Source organism: Balaenoptera musculus, chromosome 3 (genome assembly GCF_009873245.2).
Source record: "Balaenoptera musculus isolate JJ_BM4_2016_0621 chromosome 3, mBalMus1.pri.v3, whole genome shotgun sequence".
NCBI lineage: Eukaryota > Metazoa > Chordata > Mammalia > Artiodactyla > Balaenopteridae > Balaenoptera > Balaenoptera musculus.
In genome coordinates, this window is record NC_045787.1 from 75,396,109 (window position 1) to 75,414,194 (window position 18,086).

Below are 18,086 nucleotides of genomic sequence, written 5' to 3' on the forward strand. Positions count from 1 at the left end.
CCTCCCATTTTTCACATGAGAACAAGAATTTTACTTTTAAGATGAGAAGGAATGCTTTCCATGGGATCCTTCGTGCTTTCACAGAAACAGAATGAACTTAATGGAGGCTTTACCTAGTGCCACTAGTTGTTACCAAATGCTTTTCTATAACCTGGAGGAACATTCCCAAAGCAACTTGGGAAGCTAAGAGGTGGGGGGTGGAGGAGGGGAGAATATTTCTTAACAAAAACAGGGCTAGTGATTGTGGAAATTAAGGTGACCTGTATAAAAGGCTAAAAGGAAAACAAAGGTTGGGTTCTAAAAATGTACCAACCAAATATCATTTTTTAAAGTGATGTTTTTTCAATCTATTTTTGTTAAAATGGTACTCTTCTAAAAAGAGACTTCATAATTCAGCTGTGATTTGACCAGCTACATAGTCACGAAACAGAAAAATATTTAGTCTGAGTGTGAAGAATAGGAACTTGAAATAAAATTATAAGGTAAAGGGGGAAGATATAAAACTTAGGCTACCAACAGGAGAAAAGACAAGGGCTTAGCATAAATGTCTCCTTGCATCTTTCTAGCAATTTCTGACTATGTGACTTGGGCACACTGCTCCCTCTCTGGGCCTCAGTTTTCTTATCTACAGTTTCCAGACAGTACACCAGGCCCCCATGTACTAAGAGCACTGCTCTGAGTGTGTGTGAGGGGGTTGGTCAGGGGGGTGTGTTGGGGGTCTGAATGGAAAAAAAGTATATACCATAAACAAAGAAGATTTAATCCACTTAAGATAGCTATTACTAAACTTACTTTTTAAATCAAAGTTTTGGGGAACTCATTGGGGAACAAGTAGAATCCCACAACTAAAACAAACAAACTTTGAAAAGCACTAGCGTTAATGCTCCCCAACATAGCTTCTGAGTAACTTGCTGTTCTGGTTAAAGTGTCCTTCCTCTGTATAGCAAAGTTCTCCAAGTACGGTCCACAGAGCAGTGGCGTCAGTGTCACCCAAGGAACTTGTTAGAAATTCAGATTCTTTAGCCCCATCCCAGACCAACGGAATCATCAGCTCTGGATGCGGGGCCCACTGCTCTGGTTTAACCAGCCCTCCCTGGAGAGGGCTCTGATGCGTACTCAAGTATGAGACCACCAGCCCCCGCCCCTGCTTTAAAAGTTCTAAGGTGCATGCACACTGGTCTTCTCCTATGTTCTAATAACTAGTATTAATTACTATAATTGTAGACATCATCCACTCTCTGGCATGGATACTATATATGCTAATTAAAGTCCTTCTTTAGTTCTGCTTCCTAATTTACTGATGAGGAAAGCACATTGGTCTGGATATTTGGAACATTTAAAGAGAGAAATAGGAGGCCATTGAAAAATTATGTGGTTTGTTTAATTTATTATTTCCTTTGTTAATGATTTTTCTAATAGGATGTATCTAAACAATTAACTGAATAATTGATAGTCGGTCAACCAAAAATTACTTATTGAGCACCTAAAGGGCAAGGAGTGTTAAATACATCCAAGAAATCCCTCAATAAAATTAACATATTACAGTTGGTACTTAGTCATCTAAGGTAATGTTTTCAACTATGTCCTTGTTGAAACAGGAGGGAAAGAAAAAAGAAGGGAAGAATAAAAAGGAAAAGCAACCCAGCTTCGAAGCAAAGCGCCAACTCCACAAAAGAAAGAAGTACTCTTTGAACTTTTAAAGCAGGAATTCCCCAGTTTTAATGGGCAATTTGTTGAAATCGCCAGGCCTGATCCTCCAGGATATGATTCAGTTCTTGTGGGCAGAGATGCACGTGTTTCTCCAACATGTGCCCCATGTGGTTCTCATGCACATTGAAGTTTGAGATCCACTCTCATAAGGAATATTCATCCAAGTTCAGATTTAATAAAGAATATCAAGATACCAGGTAATAATATAAATTTCAAAGTCTCAGGTAATTAGTCAAAGACATGTATCTTTAGTAAGATTTTAGAATTAGTGAGCTGGTATTTTAAACAGAATATTAGTTTATGTACATTATTCCTTGAAAACGAATTCAAGATTTCAATCCCTTTTCATATACATAAAAGACGTTAGGATAGGGAATGGTTTTCAGAACAGTAAGTCAGCCATGAGAGTTCACAGCTCATGCAAGCTCAGAAAACATAAGCAAACTGGTTGAACTTACTTGTGCATTTTGGTAATGAGCATTCTGAAGCTCTGCTCTGCAGAAGCCCAGGACAGGAAAAGCAGTCCTGCCGCATGTCTGGATGGAAATGAATGATCAGAGCTGTATGGGAAATCTTTGGGCAACTATCAACACCTCATGTCAATCAGAGTTTAGCATCACTCTTTAAAAAATATTTGAAAAAAATATGTATTTGCTTCTCAAGTCACTGTCAGAAAATGTCTCCTAGCACAATGAAGACAAATGCCAATGCCACGATAGTTTCCACCCTCTTCTTTAGTAACATAATGCTGCAGTGGTCAAGAAAATAAAGTACAGAGATTATATGGTGATGGATCCTGTTTGAGTGGTTTCAGGTTTTTATTAGTAGGTGTAGCACAGAAAAGAAACAGAGCAAGAGAAATCATGGAAAGAATCATTTTCCCAAGTCTGTTGCTCCAAAATTTTTGGAGACTGTTTCCAATGTCAAAAAAGTGATAAGGCTCCAGAAGAATAAATGTTGCATGGACAGGCAATAACTATAATCATGTTAACTGCATCCCACGTGTGAATCTTTTGTAACTTTTAAAGAGATATTTCTAAAGTAACAGAGAAATTTTGCCCCACACAATACTTATCTTTGTTGCCTTTGCTACTAAAAAAACAACCCTAAGTTCCCTTCACTACTAAGACCAAGAGCAGCAAGAGATGGATAAAAAAGATACAGATGAACAGGAAACAATGCAAGGAAATTATCATGGTGGAGCTAAAAGTCTGTATTAAAACACTTCTAGAGCAGCTAGACAAAGTTTCCAAACAACAGAATTATGAGAGTCATCAGCTTTACTAATATCAACAAGGAGGACTGAATTAGGCCAGTCTGAAAAATGGGTTAGATCACACAAAGAAGTAAACATGTATTGAGCAGCTATTATGTGCTGGAGTTTTCATAATCTAGTGTTTTTCATGACAAGTATTTTTAAGGTACAGAAACTGAGGCACAGAGAAGATAAATACCCTACTTAACACCAAATGGCTAGAGATTGGCAAGTCTGAGATTTGAATCTGGAATTGCTGATAACTAACTGATGATTTTCCCCACTACATCTCAATTTGTGGACAGAGCCTAAAAAGTTCAATCCCAAAAATGCATTTAATTTGTACAGGATTTGTTGAAATACTTTGATTTATGTTTAGATGAAATATATCCCTGGGTATAGATTATTAAGAAAGGCTAATCAAGGGCTTAAAGGAAGAAAAAGTTTTTGAGTGGTAGTAACTCTAGCATATATTGTTAAGCAAAACATATGAGAGTTAACTGTACTCCATAACAAACTGTAGTCTCATTAAAAAGGTGAAGTTGTAGAATCTTTCATACAAATTAAGAACACCTCTACGTTCCAGTTCTCGTTAATACAGTTTACTAATTGTATTTCTTAAAAACTGGATCACTAATGATAAACTCCTATTATTCTAGATCCTGATTAAAACAGAGAACAAAACCAAAAAAGTCTGTTTTGACTTAACGTGTGGCTAAAGGAACACTCAGTCATACCAATCTTCTCCCTGCTGTGTGCAAATAATCCTTGGCTTTTGTTATCTTGGATTTTTTTTTTTAACCTGTGTACAACCTAATCCTTCCAAATGAGACCTAGACACTATGAAACTGGAGTGAAAGACATTGCTTGTGTCTTTACAATGGCTGTGTGTGGAGGCAGCCCTTTCCTCTATCTTCAGCACAGAGGTGCACATGCTTTTATTTAATCAAATGATCCACAGACACTACAAAGAAGAGATAATGACAGCCTGGAATGACTGTTTTGTGCTGCAAAGCTTGGAGCGTGGAGCAATTATTAGCTCAATCCCAGGCACAGGCATGTTCTATCTTTCCCTTTTCCTGCTGAGTTTATTCCAGTGAATTGCACCTGGATGATAAGTCCAACAAGTAGATTTGTTCTACAGCCCATCCATCCGCTCAAAGCAGGATTGCCTTTACAGAAAACCCTCCCAGTGCTTTGTCCAGCCTAGTTTGAAGTGTCTCATCTAATAATAAAGCTTCGATCCCTTTTTTTCTTAGAAGATGATTCACTGGCGCTATAATCCTTAGAGAAATTCTCCAGGTTTTTATCTGTAAACTTTCTTTCCTATTTCTACTGCTTCTTGATACAATTTACATTGTCAGGAAGGTATTTATGTTTACTTCGGATGTTCTAACTACCGTCTCTAAACTTAACTATGGCCAAACAAAAGCTCTTAAGCTTTTACTATATTTGCTCAAAATATATACTAATAGAAAAGCACCATATAACTTGTAACCTTGTTGGTTTGCTGAAGTAATCTATAGGTTTCTACCAATGGTATGGTAAAGAAACAATGAGTCCTGTGTTTCACTTACAGAGACATTTTTCGAGAGTTTAAATTAAAAGTTAATTTTTTTTCCTGAGGGTCTTACTTTCATACCTATTGATAGAAATAATACCTGAACTTTTCTTGGGTGTATGTCATATACAGTTGAGTTGTTCAGAATGTAAGCACTTCCGCACAGGATCACATTCTTGTTTTACAAAGGCAATATCTCTTCTCCTTGGTCTGCAGGGTCTTCCTTTAACCATACTTCTGTTTGATCCTACCATAAGGTAGTGCTCTCACATAACTCTGGATTGTTCTGTATTCTATGCACTCCTTTTCACCCATTTCATATTACGATCCATTCTCCATTTTTTTTGTATGAGGTATCTTGGCATAGCCCAGCCTTCTCCATTTAAACAATATTAAAATCTCTCTTTAATTCACTACAATGCTCTCATAAGATGGATTGTTCAATTGGCTCTCAGTCATCAGAATCTAAATGTCTAGTCAATGGAGATAACTGAGAAGAAACTTAAATGTACTAAATATTTGAAAGAACTGCACTGAATTACCATCCTTTAATGGGAAGTTAAAAGTCTTTAATGAAATTCTGACTTAGAGTAATCCAATTGGCTTCACATATTTTTATTACTCTCATGAGAAACATGATAATTGCCATAACGACTGCTTAATGTTTTGTGTCCTAAGATACCATGTTTTGATAAATTATAAATGGCATGCTTTTGGAAAGATTAGAATATCCCTTTATCACTTTTCTTTCCTTTATTCTGCTCTCAAGAAAATTAAGATACAGCAAGTAGCACTGACATTCGCTGAGCAAGTTCTCACCAGGTTTAGTTTCACTCAGTGTAACTCAGCTACTGTCTCCTGGACACATGTATTAATCCTTATAAATAAGCTGTTAAATTTTTCTTTCAAATCACGTTCTGTTTAATTCACGAAGTGCACATACTCTCTTCATGTAAGATTTTATCTGAGCTGTTAGGTTTTCTGCATATCTGAAAATGTTATGGGAAACCTCTTTTCATATACATCTCCTCAAAAAGTTCATCAGAATACAAACATTGCTGGGGCAAAGGTCAATGAGGCTGGTTATCAGAGTGACCTTTGAATGTGAATATGAAAGATCACACTGATCTAAAGCAGACTTGGTCACTGATTTTCTGATTTTGTAAAATGGAACCTAAAATACAGCAACATCACAGCCCTGAAACATATCCACTCATTGGTGGCTTAAGGAGCTGCAGAGGAGAGGGTCACATAACGCAATAAGAATTTGAAAGGCTGTCAATGAAGACTAACTAAGGGGCAGCTCTACTTATATATCGCATCTCTATTCATCAACCCCAAAAGGAACTCGAGTGCCTTAAGTCTTCACCAAAACATTTATTTCTATGACATTCAGAAAGAGAAATATTGGTCCTGATCATACCATTTAGCTACTCCAGGGCAATGGCATCACTTCTCTGGGCCTTAGTTTCCTCATTGTTAAAATAAATGACCCCGAAAGGTTCTGCTTTTATGACTCCATTTGTTTGTCACTCAATATATGCTCAGAAGAAAGACAATAGATCACTGTATTTCAGATACAAAAAAGGCTATCTTTTAAATGTGCGTATTTGATATTCTAAAATAAGACAGTTTAAGAGATTGAGAAAGGTTAGTAAAGAATATTTAAGGATGGATACAACCAAATGGGAAGTACTGATAAGTGGAAGACTAATTTGGAAGTAGAAAGTGAAAAGAAGATGCTGAAAAAATCATTTGAAAGGAAAATCCTTGAACAGTAGTGTTTATGGAGTTGGTCCTGGTGGCAAGTCTTCAAAATGATCATGCTGCATATTTGTTGCATGCAGAACAAACACAACACAGAACACCCCTGAATTCTACTTTGTTGGCATATGAATTCACCGTAATTGTGGGTCTTAAGAAAACAGAGAAAAAATTTTCCCAAAAGCCATTTTCCATTTAAAGTAATGGAACAATTCTAAAGCAGTCACTCTGTGTGTTCATGGATAATGCATGAACATATAAGAGGAAATACTATTTTATCAACAATACCGAATAACATCAGTGATGGCAGCCATCAGTAGACTGAAAGGAAATGAAGAGGCTATAATAATTAAAATGAGCTCACACAAACACAAGACTGAAAAAAAAAAAAATGTGTGTGGAGGAGGCAGAAGATAAAGAGATGTGGGTTTACTTGCTCACTGGTCAAGACGATGCATGACTTAATCTAGTACCTGCCAGTCTGCTTATGAGACGCTGCAACAATCTTAAAATTCTAAAAGGAGAAATGTCGTTTTCAGTCATGAGCAGCTTAAGAGCCAAGAAAAGAAAATGGCAAAGTTCTATGCGTGTAGCATTTTCATTGCAGTATCTATTGCTAGGTAATCATGTGCCAAGTGTGAACATTCAAAGAAAGAGGGAAACTTTTGAAGGCAAAGCAGTGAGTGCATTAGTAATAAGTCACACCTCGCACAATGCAGAATTAAAGCAGAGGAAAAGGATGACAGAGCTCATTTTGTTTAAGTCATGAAAGCGTAAATAACATTAAATTGCAATGGCATTGAAAACAAGTTCTCTGTGGAATTTTCTTTCTTTTTTTTTTTTATTCAAAGCAAAAGCAGAGTTGCTGTTTTCTAATTCATAGGATTTTTTTTTTCAAAGAAAAAACACTATCTAGTATGTATATAGTACAAGATCACCGTAATAGAAGTAAATTTTTCCCAGATAGATGGAACAGATTTTACAAGAAGGGAAAAAGAACCTTTATGGACCCTCTAGACAGTGCCATCATATTCCTGAAAGATCTGTGGGCCTCTAATTGTTAAGAATCTGGGAAAAATTTGGGCCCACAAGGAACTGACTTCAAAGCAATATATTAAATATATGAAGTTCTTAGTTTTTACAAATGAAGAATGAGTCACCTAAATTCAGAGTTAATAAAGAAGACAAATGAATACATCTCTCTGAGAACCTATTTTAAAAAGGGAATTTCTTAATTCACATTTAACTCTCAAAATAACTATTCAGAACCAAAAGTCAAGAACATTAATATAAAGGATTTAGACATTACCCTCCAAAAGAAAGACTTCACAGAGAAATAAGATCCAACCACTTCGTTTTCTGAGAGTTCCTAAAAATAAACAAATATTTAGCTAAATTTTGAGGTGTTCTGAGAATACTTGATTGGCTCAGCAAAATTAAGACAAGTAAAAACCCTAAAATTATATATGCTAAAGACACTTTGGATGTTTATAAACTGTAAGTCTTTTTCTTTTGAATAAAGTTTTTTTATTTCAATTAAAGTTTGTCTTATTCATATCTGATACAATGGTAGTAAAGTTTAGAGAGGATTATTTCTGTAATTTTAAAAGAATATACTTACCTCTTTATTAGTTGTTGATTAATACATCTGAGTCTAACATTTTGTTTTAAAAAGTAGAACTGTTTAAACATATTTTAAATTCTGAAATAAACCGGATAATATCCATTCCTTTTAACAAAAAAATTTAATACCACAGACCTTCAGAGCATTTTCAAAGATAGCAGAAATCTTATTTATAAACATGTACCTAGTCAAATTTGGCTTAATTCCTTACTAAAAACTTCCTAGTTTTATGATATAACATTTAATATATATGATATAAATTACTTAGTTAACTGAAGCTCCCCCAAAATAATTTTAAAAATAAACGAATACTAAGAAAAGGTGGCTATTTAGTTGGAAACAAAGCAATGGATTCATATTGGACATTTTATTACTTAATCCTCAGACTTTTATAAAGTGAAACCAGTTTGCCTTTAGGAAATCAAAAGCACAGTTACTCACTTTTAAAGAGAACATTTAAATTACATGCATCCTTTAAACTTTCATGTTTTGCATCCTGTCTCTGGGTGTTAGTTATGGTAAAATTATGGGAAACTGATGACAGTTATGAGAAAGCATCAGCCTTTGACACTGTGATGTAGAGGAAGCCGTTTTGTAATTTATTTGATTATTCCATGATTTTGTGTTAGCAACTAAGATGGTTGCTAACACAACCATCTAAGATGGTCCAGCACCTCTCATGATACCTAATTATGCATAGTAGGTGCTCAATAAGTATTTGATTGACTGTTAGTCACATGGAATTTCATTTGCTTAAGGATATATATTTCTTTCAAAGTGATCCTTCCAAAAATCATATCAGAAAATAATAACGAACCAAAGTACTTTAGCGTGTGCAGCAATTTGAGTAATTTAAGTTTAGCTAGAATTATATCAGAGATCATCTATGCAATCTACCTGTGCTTTTTACATGAAATCTATTTCTTAATGAAACTAATTACATTTTCCTAAGTTACTTGTATACAGTTCGGTCAGGTAGCATACTAATGTCAGGGTCATCAGGAAAAAGTCTTGAGTTTAAGACACGGTTTTACCATCACTACAGAGTTATAATTCATTTACCCTTACAGGTATGGTTCTCATCTGCCACACTTAGCACACTGTCGTATCAGTTTCTGAAAAGAAAATTCTAAAAAAATACACTTACATTTGGACGTGAGGGCACAAACCTTAGATGGAATGATTGCAGTTTTTTGATGTTATGCTACTGTTTAACTCAAAGAAACCTTATTCTAGTTTTTGGAAAAGATGCAGCTTTTCCTATTCTACTGCCAATTCTCTTCTTACCTTGATTCCCAGTTCTCTTTTAATTAAGCAGCATGCTTAGCAAAATGTGGATAAATTTTAAAGTATCATATGAAAGAAATTATTTCTCGAAGCTCCTTACACAAATAATTTCCCCAGAGTCAATAACACAAGTTATTTAGCTAACATTGAGTTTTTTCTCAATGTTTCTCGATTGCAAAATGTATTAAATCAATGTGAAAGTCTTGGCTCTAGACTTGACAGTTACAACAACTAAGACAACCATTTAGCATTTAAAAATATTGTTACTTCATTTAAAGTTTAGGTGGTCTAAGGTGATCTAATACTGAAATTGCACCAACTCCATACTTTCCATTCTTCCTCAGATGAACACCGAGGGCAATGATCTAATTATGTGATTAGTATGCAAAGAGCAAAATGAGATTGATGAATTGGTGGCAGGGAGGGGAGATTTTAATGATCAAGATTTAGAACTTACATTTCTCTGTTAAAATTTGAGAAACAAAAATACCAGTCACATTTGGATCCACTGAAGTCCCCAGGCTGTGCTTTTCATGCCATGTTTAACTACTTCTGTCATTATTAACTAAAATTTATATTTCATTTTACAACCCACATTGTCATGTAAATTTAGGTCTTTATTTCAAATGAAAGAAGTTAATTTTCCTGTGGACCCTTATGGCATTTATAGCTCTGATAAATATAAAATTCACAGCAAACTAGCCAAGGCCTTCTTTGCACTAGAGTTTCTAATAATAACAATAACAGAAAACAATAATAATGAAACACCTGGAATTACGATAATGAGTTCTAAACAAAAGTGGTGATTTTAATATGGAGGGCAAGAAAAGCAGAATAAACTCTTCAAGAATCCCAGGGAAGACTTGTCCTAAATTATAATTATAGATATTTAGTTACATTTCAGTCTCCATCAAGACAAGAGGTTGGTAAGTGAGGGAAAGTGCCATTTTAAAAGTGCTAAAATTATAAAGTAACAACAAATGGAAACAGAACAAAAGCCAGAGGTATCAAGTTGATGAAGGAAAATAATTGAAGTTATTCTGAATGATGAATTGTTCAACTATTTCTGCTGAGGTTTTGAATTTATTAAGTAGCAAGATCCATTGGTAATATTCTTTTTAAATCTATTTTTTGCCTCAAAAAACCAACACATACTAAGAAAATTTCTCCTCAAAGATCAAAAATCCTACTGTGAATCTAAGAGTTAATGAGATTTTAAATTAAAAAGTCTAGAACATGTATTCTTTTTCTCAGAGAAATAAAACTAAAGGACAGTTCATTTTTTCCCATAACAAATGAATATGATGCTATTTTTCACCCTTCTATGTAAAATAAATCGCAGAATCTTCAATGTCTTTGCCATCAGACAAACAAGGATAGCCACTGAACTTTTACTGAAGGTGGTATCTTTTGTTAGCCTTAATATGTACAGGCCTTTAAACCCATTGTGTGTTATTTTAATTCAGCAGTTCTATGACACTCAAGACATTCACAATAGATTGGAAATTGTGAAGCCTGAGATTCCAATGTCAAAGTCAAGCCAGGTAGTAGTATTATTACACAGCATGTTTTTATAGGTGCATAATTTCCTTTTATCAATACCTCTTTGGGCATTTAAGAGGTAAAAAATGAATAAATTCTTAAGTAAATAATTTTCATAGACTTTCCTGGTCAGACTGCAATCTAGCTATCAAAGCTGTGGCTCTCGGATGCCTCCGTCAAGTTGGCTAAGCCTATCGATGTGTCATTGAAAACAGGGACGTGAAGTAAGTAGAACTGCACACCGAAACACAATTTTCTGGTTCCTCAAATAGATGTTCATATCATTTATACTCATTAAACATAAATATAATCCCCCTGCAACTCCCACTGTCCTTTTAAATATTGTTGAAGGGAGAGAGGCAAGGTCAGCTCCCCAGAGGACCCACCCTGTAGCTGAAGCCTGGCCTTGCTTTGTCTTTTATTTTTTTTTTGGAAATTTTACCTTAAGTGTTTCATATGTGTGTGTATGTTTGTAGATATGTATATATAAATACATGCATATGTGTGTATATATTGCTGTCAACCAGGGCTTGTCAACCAGTCCTTACAAAATTATGATTTAATTTCATTGTAAACATTTAGGGGGCTTTAAAACCAATAAATCTCCTCCCGGTCACACTCAATTTAACATATATATACACATACATATGTGTATATATATGTATATCTAACATATATACATATATGTGTTAAATATATCTGATATACATTGTATGTATATACATATATACCTTTGAATTAAAAGGCCATGTAATCTGTGAACAAACCCTTAGCTCCATCATCCTGGAGTCAAGTTATATTAGTTCCCTTCCCTTTGATCAGCCCAGAAAGGGTCTTGGGAAACCATCAGCTGACTTGGTAGCACACGTTAGCAATGTGAAGGCCAGTCTATGACCCCACAATTAAACATCTTAGAGCTAGCACGCAGGCATTATGGAATCCATCTTCTGCTTGAGATTACATTTTGTCCTTTCACTTTGTGCCAACTCATCCAGATTCTCTCCCCAAAGGACCCACAACATTTTAAAAATTCAACATGAGTGGTCAAATAAATGTAATGCCATTGTTACAGAAATCCCTGTAGTTATGAATTACAATACATAAAAATGTATGATATCTTATACCTATGGGAAAACCCTGTCAAAACAGCAAGAAAAAATCATCTCAATATAAAATTTAATTATGGCTCCATGTATTTTGAGGGGATAATCAAATATTTACTGACATTAAGCTATCTCTATTTTAAATAAACTTACTACAAATTTTAGGAGTGTAATTAATTGAGGTAAAAATACAGTCCTTTATAATGCAAATGCTCATGCTATTAGCCCTTTGTTTACTGCAGCATTGTGGACTCTTAGAAGCCTTAATTATGAGGTTGACTTTATAGCATTTCCAAATAACAGAAATTTGGGAGGACAAAATTAATAGTAAGAATTTTAAAAAGAATTTTATATTTCCTTCAAAAACATGTAAGCAACTAATTTTTTCAAATACATAGGCATAATCATTTGAAATGAGACATCAAAGAAAAGCCATTTTGGTCATTCACAGTTGAGAAAGTCAATGACCAATAAAGTTTTCATTTTTTGCAATTTTTTAAGGATCATCATCTATGTATTATCAGGATATGAGGTCTTTGTAGGAAGGACATGATAATTGTTAAATAATGACTTTTTCCCCCACTATGTCTGACTGTGTGAGACACTTAAAAATGTGTTAATCTGTTTCTCTACCGTTCCTTAAATTAAAGCACTTAGAGGTTTTCACTGATGCATTTTTAATGTGTCATCCAAGGTGTCAGGTTTAACTACGCCCTGCAGACTTACAGTGTTGAGAGTGTGCTCTAGTTTAAATTAACAATATCCTTGCCAAAAGTCTTATTATAAATTGCCTCATTCAACCAGTGAATAAAGTGTTTTATAGTTCATTAAAATTATGCTAAGTGATTAAAATAAAATCTTTATAAAAAAGATACATTACTAAAAAAATAAGCCATCAAGTAACAGAAGATATGCTAATGAGACGTCATCACATAGTCATATTATATTATTCAAAGGATGAACTCTCTTTAAAACAGTTTTCAACTGTTATTGTTGAGAACAGAAATTGCAATGTGTATGTCTTTATATTATTACAATGGTTACCTCTCATAGAATTAAAGTGATTTATTGAAAGCACATAAATTTATTATCATACCCACTGATAAACACATTCTTCTATGTTAAAACACACACAGTGTAGTATAAAATCCTTTCTGCTTGCCATCTGATAGAGGCAATTATTTCATTATTTATTTTCCATTTTTTGTTTGACCCCCCCACAGAATTTATTCACAAAATTCATATACACCTTCTCTTCTAAGCTCATGAAACTTTCTTGTTGAATAATTTAGCCTTATAATAAATTATCAATGATAAGCTTCTTCTAAAGAATAAAATATTACAATAACTCAAAGCATCACCATTTCTCTGCCAAAATGCATTTTGTCACCTAAGTATAATACTTTGACCAGGATAATTATCCAGTTGCTCAAGTTTATGGAGACATCAATCCCTTTCTTCTTAAAATAACATTTTTCTACAACAGCTGAGTGTGGGCAGAATTAGAAATGTGCACAATGGAAAGTGTGCTTGTGGAAAACCAGAATGAATGTTTTAAAGGATGCTACTATCCCCAGAAGAGGAAACGCTATGGAATTCATAATTATTTACTGGCCAACATACCATTTAAATATAGCATGTACTTTATACATTCTTCCTTTTCAGGGGTAAGTTAAGTGTATTTTTTTCCTACTCATTATTAGGTGGTGACACATTTACTCCAAATAATATCTAAGTCTGTCCTGAACAGCAATTACTCCTCAAGTCGTCTCTTCACCTCTCTTGTTTTCATTAGTAAATACAACCCCACATTATGTGATTGCCACAGATTAGATTTCCATAGCAGAAAAAATCTGCTATGGGCAAGACAATGAAAATGAAAAGCAGATATTTAAGTATTGGGAAATTCCATGAGCTGATGAACTTGTATACAGGGGAGATGTGCATATTAAAAGCTAACAATGTCAATTTAGCACTTCCCCGCTCCATGGTTATATCACTTCTGAAAAAAACAAGAAAGCAAAGAAAAACTCCATACTGGAGAGAATATCTAACAACACTACCTGACTCTATTGAAGTCTTTGCCACAAAGTGTATAATTCTCAGATCTCACCTTCACCATGGGTGCTCACAGACAGGCAGCATACAGAAGCCCTGCTATAAAAAAGCAGACCTCATTCCCAGAAACCAAGATTCCAAAAAAGAAAATGACCTATTTATATGAAAACTTCACCTTTGACTTTGAGCATAGTTCTATCAAATGTAAAATACTTGTATTTAAGTGTCATGCAAATAAATTATATCCTCTTTCCAAAAATAAAAGAGGAAAAATCTTTACTCACACAAGAATCTTTAAGGGGAAGGCTGAAATCATTAGAAAAGGGATGCATTTCCACAACACAGTAACATAGTGACACACGCAACTACACGGTACAGTCATTTATCCCTTAGTTTCTCAGGAGGCACAATTTACTTGAACATTGTCCTGCCTCCTTCAATCCCTGGAGGAAGAATTGGGGAAGCCGTCTCATTGTGTGTGAAGGATGGCGGACTAGGTGGTAATTGAAATTTCAAACTTTCCCTGGATTTTGAATTTAACACTCTGCTCTTGTAACACTAATATGGATGAATATGGCACATGCTTTAGGGGACAGTGACAAACTGAATGAATTATTAGGTATTCAGTATGTTCTCATTGGAAAAAAAAAAAACAAATGATTTTCTTCTACACAGCATTCAATATCCCCATTAAATTTTATAAAACTGAAAATCCCTTAGGCTAAAAACCCAAAAGCCATATTACCATGTACACTAAAAATAATCTACCAATGAGTGCAGTTAGACACAGGGAATTCTGTGTCATCAACGGCCAGCTAGGAAATTCACCAGTTTGAATGTACAATTGGATTATTAGTAATTAAAAACTCTAAGAAGTTTAGATATAAAAATAGTAAAGAGTAGATGATTATTATTTATTTTTATTTTTTTTGTAGATCAAAGGAAAAGACATGGATTTATGTTGACTTAACTGATCCTTAAAATTAAATTTAAATATAAATTAAATGAACTATTTAAAGAAGAATCTTTATGTTTGTTCTTTTATCTTACAATAGAATGGATTATTCCCACTAATTAATACTAAAAACTATATAATATCCTGTTCTAGCATTACATCTTAACTACAACTGGAAGAGAGATATTGCTACATATTAATGGATTACAATGTTTTTACATAGATATAGTATAAGATAGACACAGAATGAAGAAAGCCAAATTACCTGAATTTTTAAACATATATACTTTTAATATAACACTAATTCTGAAGTACAATTACAAAGAAAAAAGTGTATTACAAATATGAACAGTGCAAACATTTCTTTAAGATTGTTGAAATTTTATTTTGGCCTGTAGAAAACATAGTGAACACTAAGTCAGAAATATTCAGCAATTTTCCTTAATAAATGTTTTTCATTTTATTAAAATGATAAAGGTGATTTTTAATGTGGACCTGACCTTTTTATGATCCAAATTATCTTTTGGTCATTAATTCTATAATAACTGGGAAGAAAGTGTTTACAGTAAGAAATACTTGTTAAAGCAATTAAGACATTACCATAAATAAAAAATCATTTTGATATAAGTATTTTCTTAATTCACAATAATGAAAGTGACAAAATCAAAGAAAAATTTAAGTAATACATTTCAATAAATTTTTAAGCATGATTCAATCAGAATGGAAGAAAAAAGATTGTCATGTTCCAGGGTCTAAGAAAATGAATCACTATTCAAAAGGGATACCAACTTTTAAAAATAGAAATTTGAGCAAAAAAGATTTTTACAAATAAAATCCCTTTGATTTATTCCAAGGAGTAGTCATACAAAAGTCAGTTTCATCTTGATATTTATTTGTGTCCAAGAGTGGTACCACCACTGAAAAAATTAGAAGCTTAGTTTATATCTTATATATTTTACAAGTTATAAGAAGAGCCAGAGCTTGGTAAGTTATAGGATCCATAAACTCCTCTCACTCCCAAGAGCTATTTATTTCTTTAAGTGAGAAGAGGCAATGATGGAAAATTGTTCTCATGATACACTCCAAAGATGTAGCAATAAAGGGATTTTTGAGTTTAGAAAATCTTAGACTCAGTTTTCAGTGAACAAAAACAGTAAATTACATGGATCTTCCTTCTCTCTGGAGTTGTCCCTACCCTAGTGCCATTATTTTATACCTGATCTGGAGCAAAGGCATTTTCTAGACCCTGTGGTACAGAGAACAGAAACCAGATGTTGCGAATGATGCTGAGAAGTGACTGGAGATTAGCAAGAGGATGATTTGGATGTGATTGATCAGAGTGATTTCTATTTACTTAAAAAGCATCACATGGTTTGCTTAAAGTTTATGGGGAAAAAAAAAACAATTGAAGAGTGATGAAATCCTGAGGTATAGTTTAAAGAGGTATGAGAGAGATTGGGAAAGCAGCTGATAGTTCTTCTCAACAAGAAAAGCTGAAAGATCACATGCTAAGCATTACCTTACTTGATCTTTTCCAACTCTTCCTCATTAGCATTGTCTGTAAATGAAATAAAGCATTTTCATTATCTTATCACTCAAGTACAGGACAGGGCAGCCAATTGTTTTCTGGAGGAAGCTTGACATTTAAACAGCAAACAGTTTCCAGCAACAATTATACAAGACAAAAATTGTTTTTCATGTACACGCAGCTAGAAGAAGCACCTTTAACATTCAAGCAGTCTTTCTGGTGAGAGTTCATTTCCTTTATTCTTTTGTACAAAGAGATGGGACAGTATATTTTAAATAGAATGGAAAATTTGAAATATCTTATTGATAGGAAAAAAACACACTAAGTCTCCCAATTAGCAATTGTTCCTTTTGGTGGTGGAGGCTGATGACGTACCATGACTTTACCAGGTGTATAATAATTTTTCTCTTCAAACTCATTCAAAATCTGTTGCACTGGCAGCATCTTAGAATTGTCTCTGCTTCCAGTTAATCTTTAATTACATCAGGGTTTACAAACGCTTTCGACTGAGAAAAAGTGCTGCATATCGTGATGGCTATTAGTGGATCTTCCTGCTAAATGTTTAGAAATGATATATCCTTTAAACTAGTCTTTTCGTGTCATAGTAAGAGATATTTATGACTTCAAGTTTTAATAAGGTTGATGGAGATTTGTGATGAGTGCCCAAGATCACTGGTCTCTTGTATAAAGTAACTCATAAAAATCCAATGACTTTTAATTTCCTCTCCAGTTTTAAAAAAATTCTCAATGAACACTGAGGTATTAACTTCCTGATAACCTCTTTACCCTCTCTTAGCTTTATCATTACTTTTAAGGCAGATGAGGGAATATTTGGAGCAAAGAATACAGCTTATAGAAATGCTTGCCATATTTATATATCAAGGAAGTACACTCGTGCCTTTAAGAACTCTATCTCCTTCAGCAAAATTCACTATCAAGCAAGACCATTTCAGAAACCACTCATAAATTACAAAAATACAAAAAAGGAAAGATTTTAATATAAGAGTAAGTCATTTAGTAGGCAACCTTTGGCCTAAACCAAGACAAAGGAATTATGTAGATGTTCTAGAAGGGGAAATGAGAAATATCATAAAATCGTCAAGGTAAGGATACATTCCTCTTTTCTACAGATAGTGGTTTTATAGGTTACATTTTCTCTATATACACTCTGTGTTAGATATTGACCAAAATATGGAAGAGAAATAGACTTCCTAAGGTTACAATAGTTCCCAATTTTTTTCAAATGGAGTCAGGAACTGCAAAGTATTATTTTATATTTTTTCTAAGTACTAACGTCCAATTTATTCTGAAGCAAAACCCACCATCGGGTTATGGAGATGGACGTTTAGTAGATGTTCGTTGTTGATGTTAAATGAGTTAGTCGTCGTCATCACCACCACCACCACCACTTTCTCGTCACTAAAAGGCAATTGGACACGAAATACTTTTGTGGTATTCCATGTTCATAAAAACTGCCCCGTGAGGAGTCAGACAATAAATGTTCAACTTTCTCAGAAAGCAGAGTTTCAGTGTACAAAGAATGATAATTCCTAGGGACAATGTTCTGAGTCAAATCAGGTGAGAACAATTAACATAAGTAAATCAAAAAGGAAAATCTCTTAACTCATGGCCATTTATCATCATCAACTAGTATCAAAGAATCTTACAAAGTTCCATTTGGTAAGAAATGCTACTATGA

General features: G+C 34.0%; 1 protein-coding gene across 9 annotated transcripts in view; it reads right to left on the reverse strand.

Moving 5' to 3' along the window:
• Positions 1-18,086, reverse strand: part of MCTP1 (multiple C2 and transmembrane domain containing 1) — a 558,214-nt gene that overhangs the window by 220,165 nt on the left and 319,963 nt on the right. For 6 of the 9 annotated variants that reach the window (XR_005019457.1, XM_036848822.1, XM_036848821.1 and 3 more), the window contains 3 exons: positions 16,379-16,417; positions 7,600-7,659; positions 2,169-2,246 (listed from right to left, as the gene is read on the reverse strand). Coding sequence is in view for 8 of the 9 variants with exons in the window: in XM_036848822.1 (XP_036704717.1) it covers positions 2,169-2,246; positions 7,600-7,659; positions 16,379-16,417 (177 nt within the window). In the remaining variant the exon portion in view is untranslated. The remainder of the gene's footprint in view (positions 1-2,168; positions 2,247-7,599; positions 7,660-16,378; positions 16,418-18,086) is intronic. The other 3 variants (XM_036848826.1, XM_036848825.1, XM_036848823.1) reach the window with 2 other exon arrangements.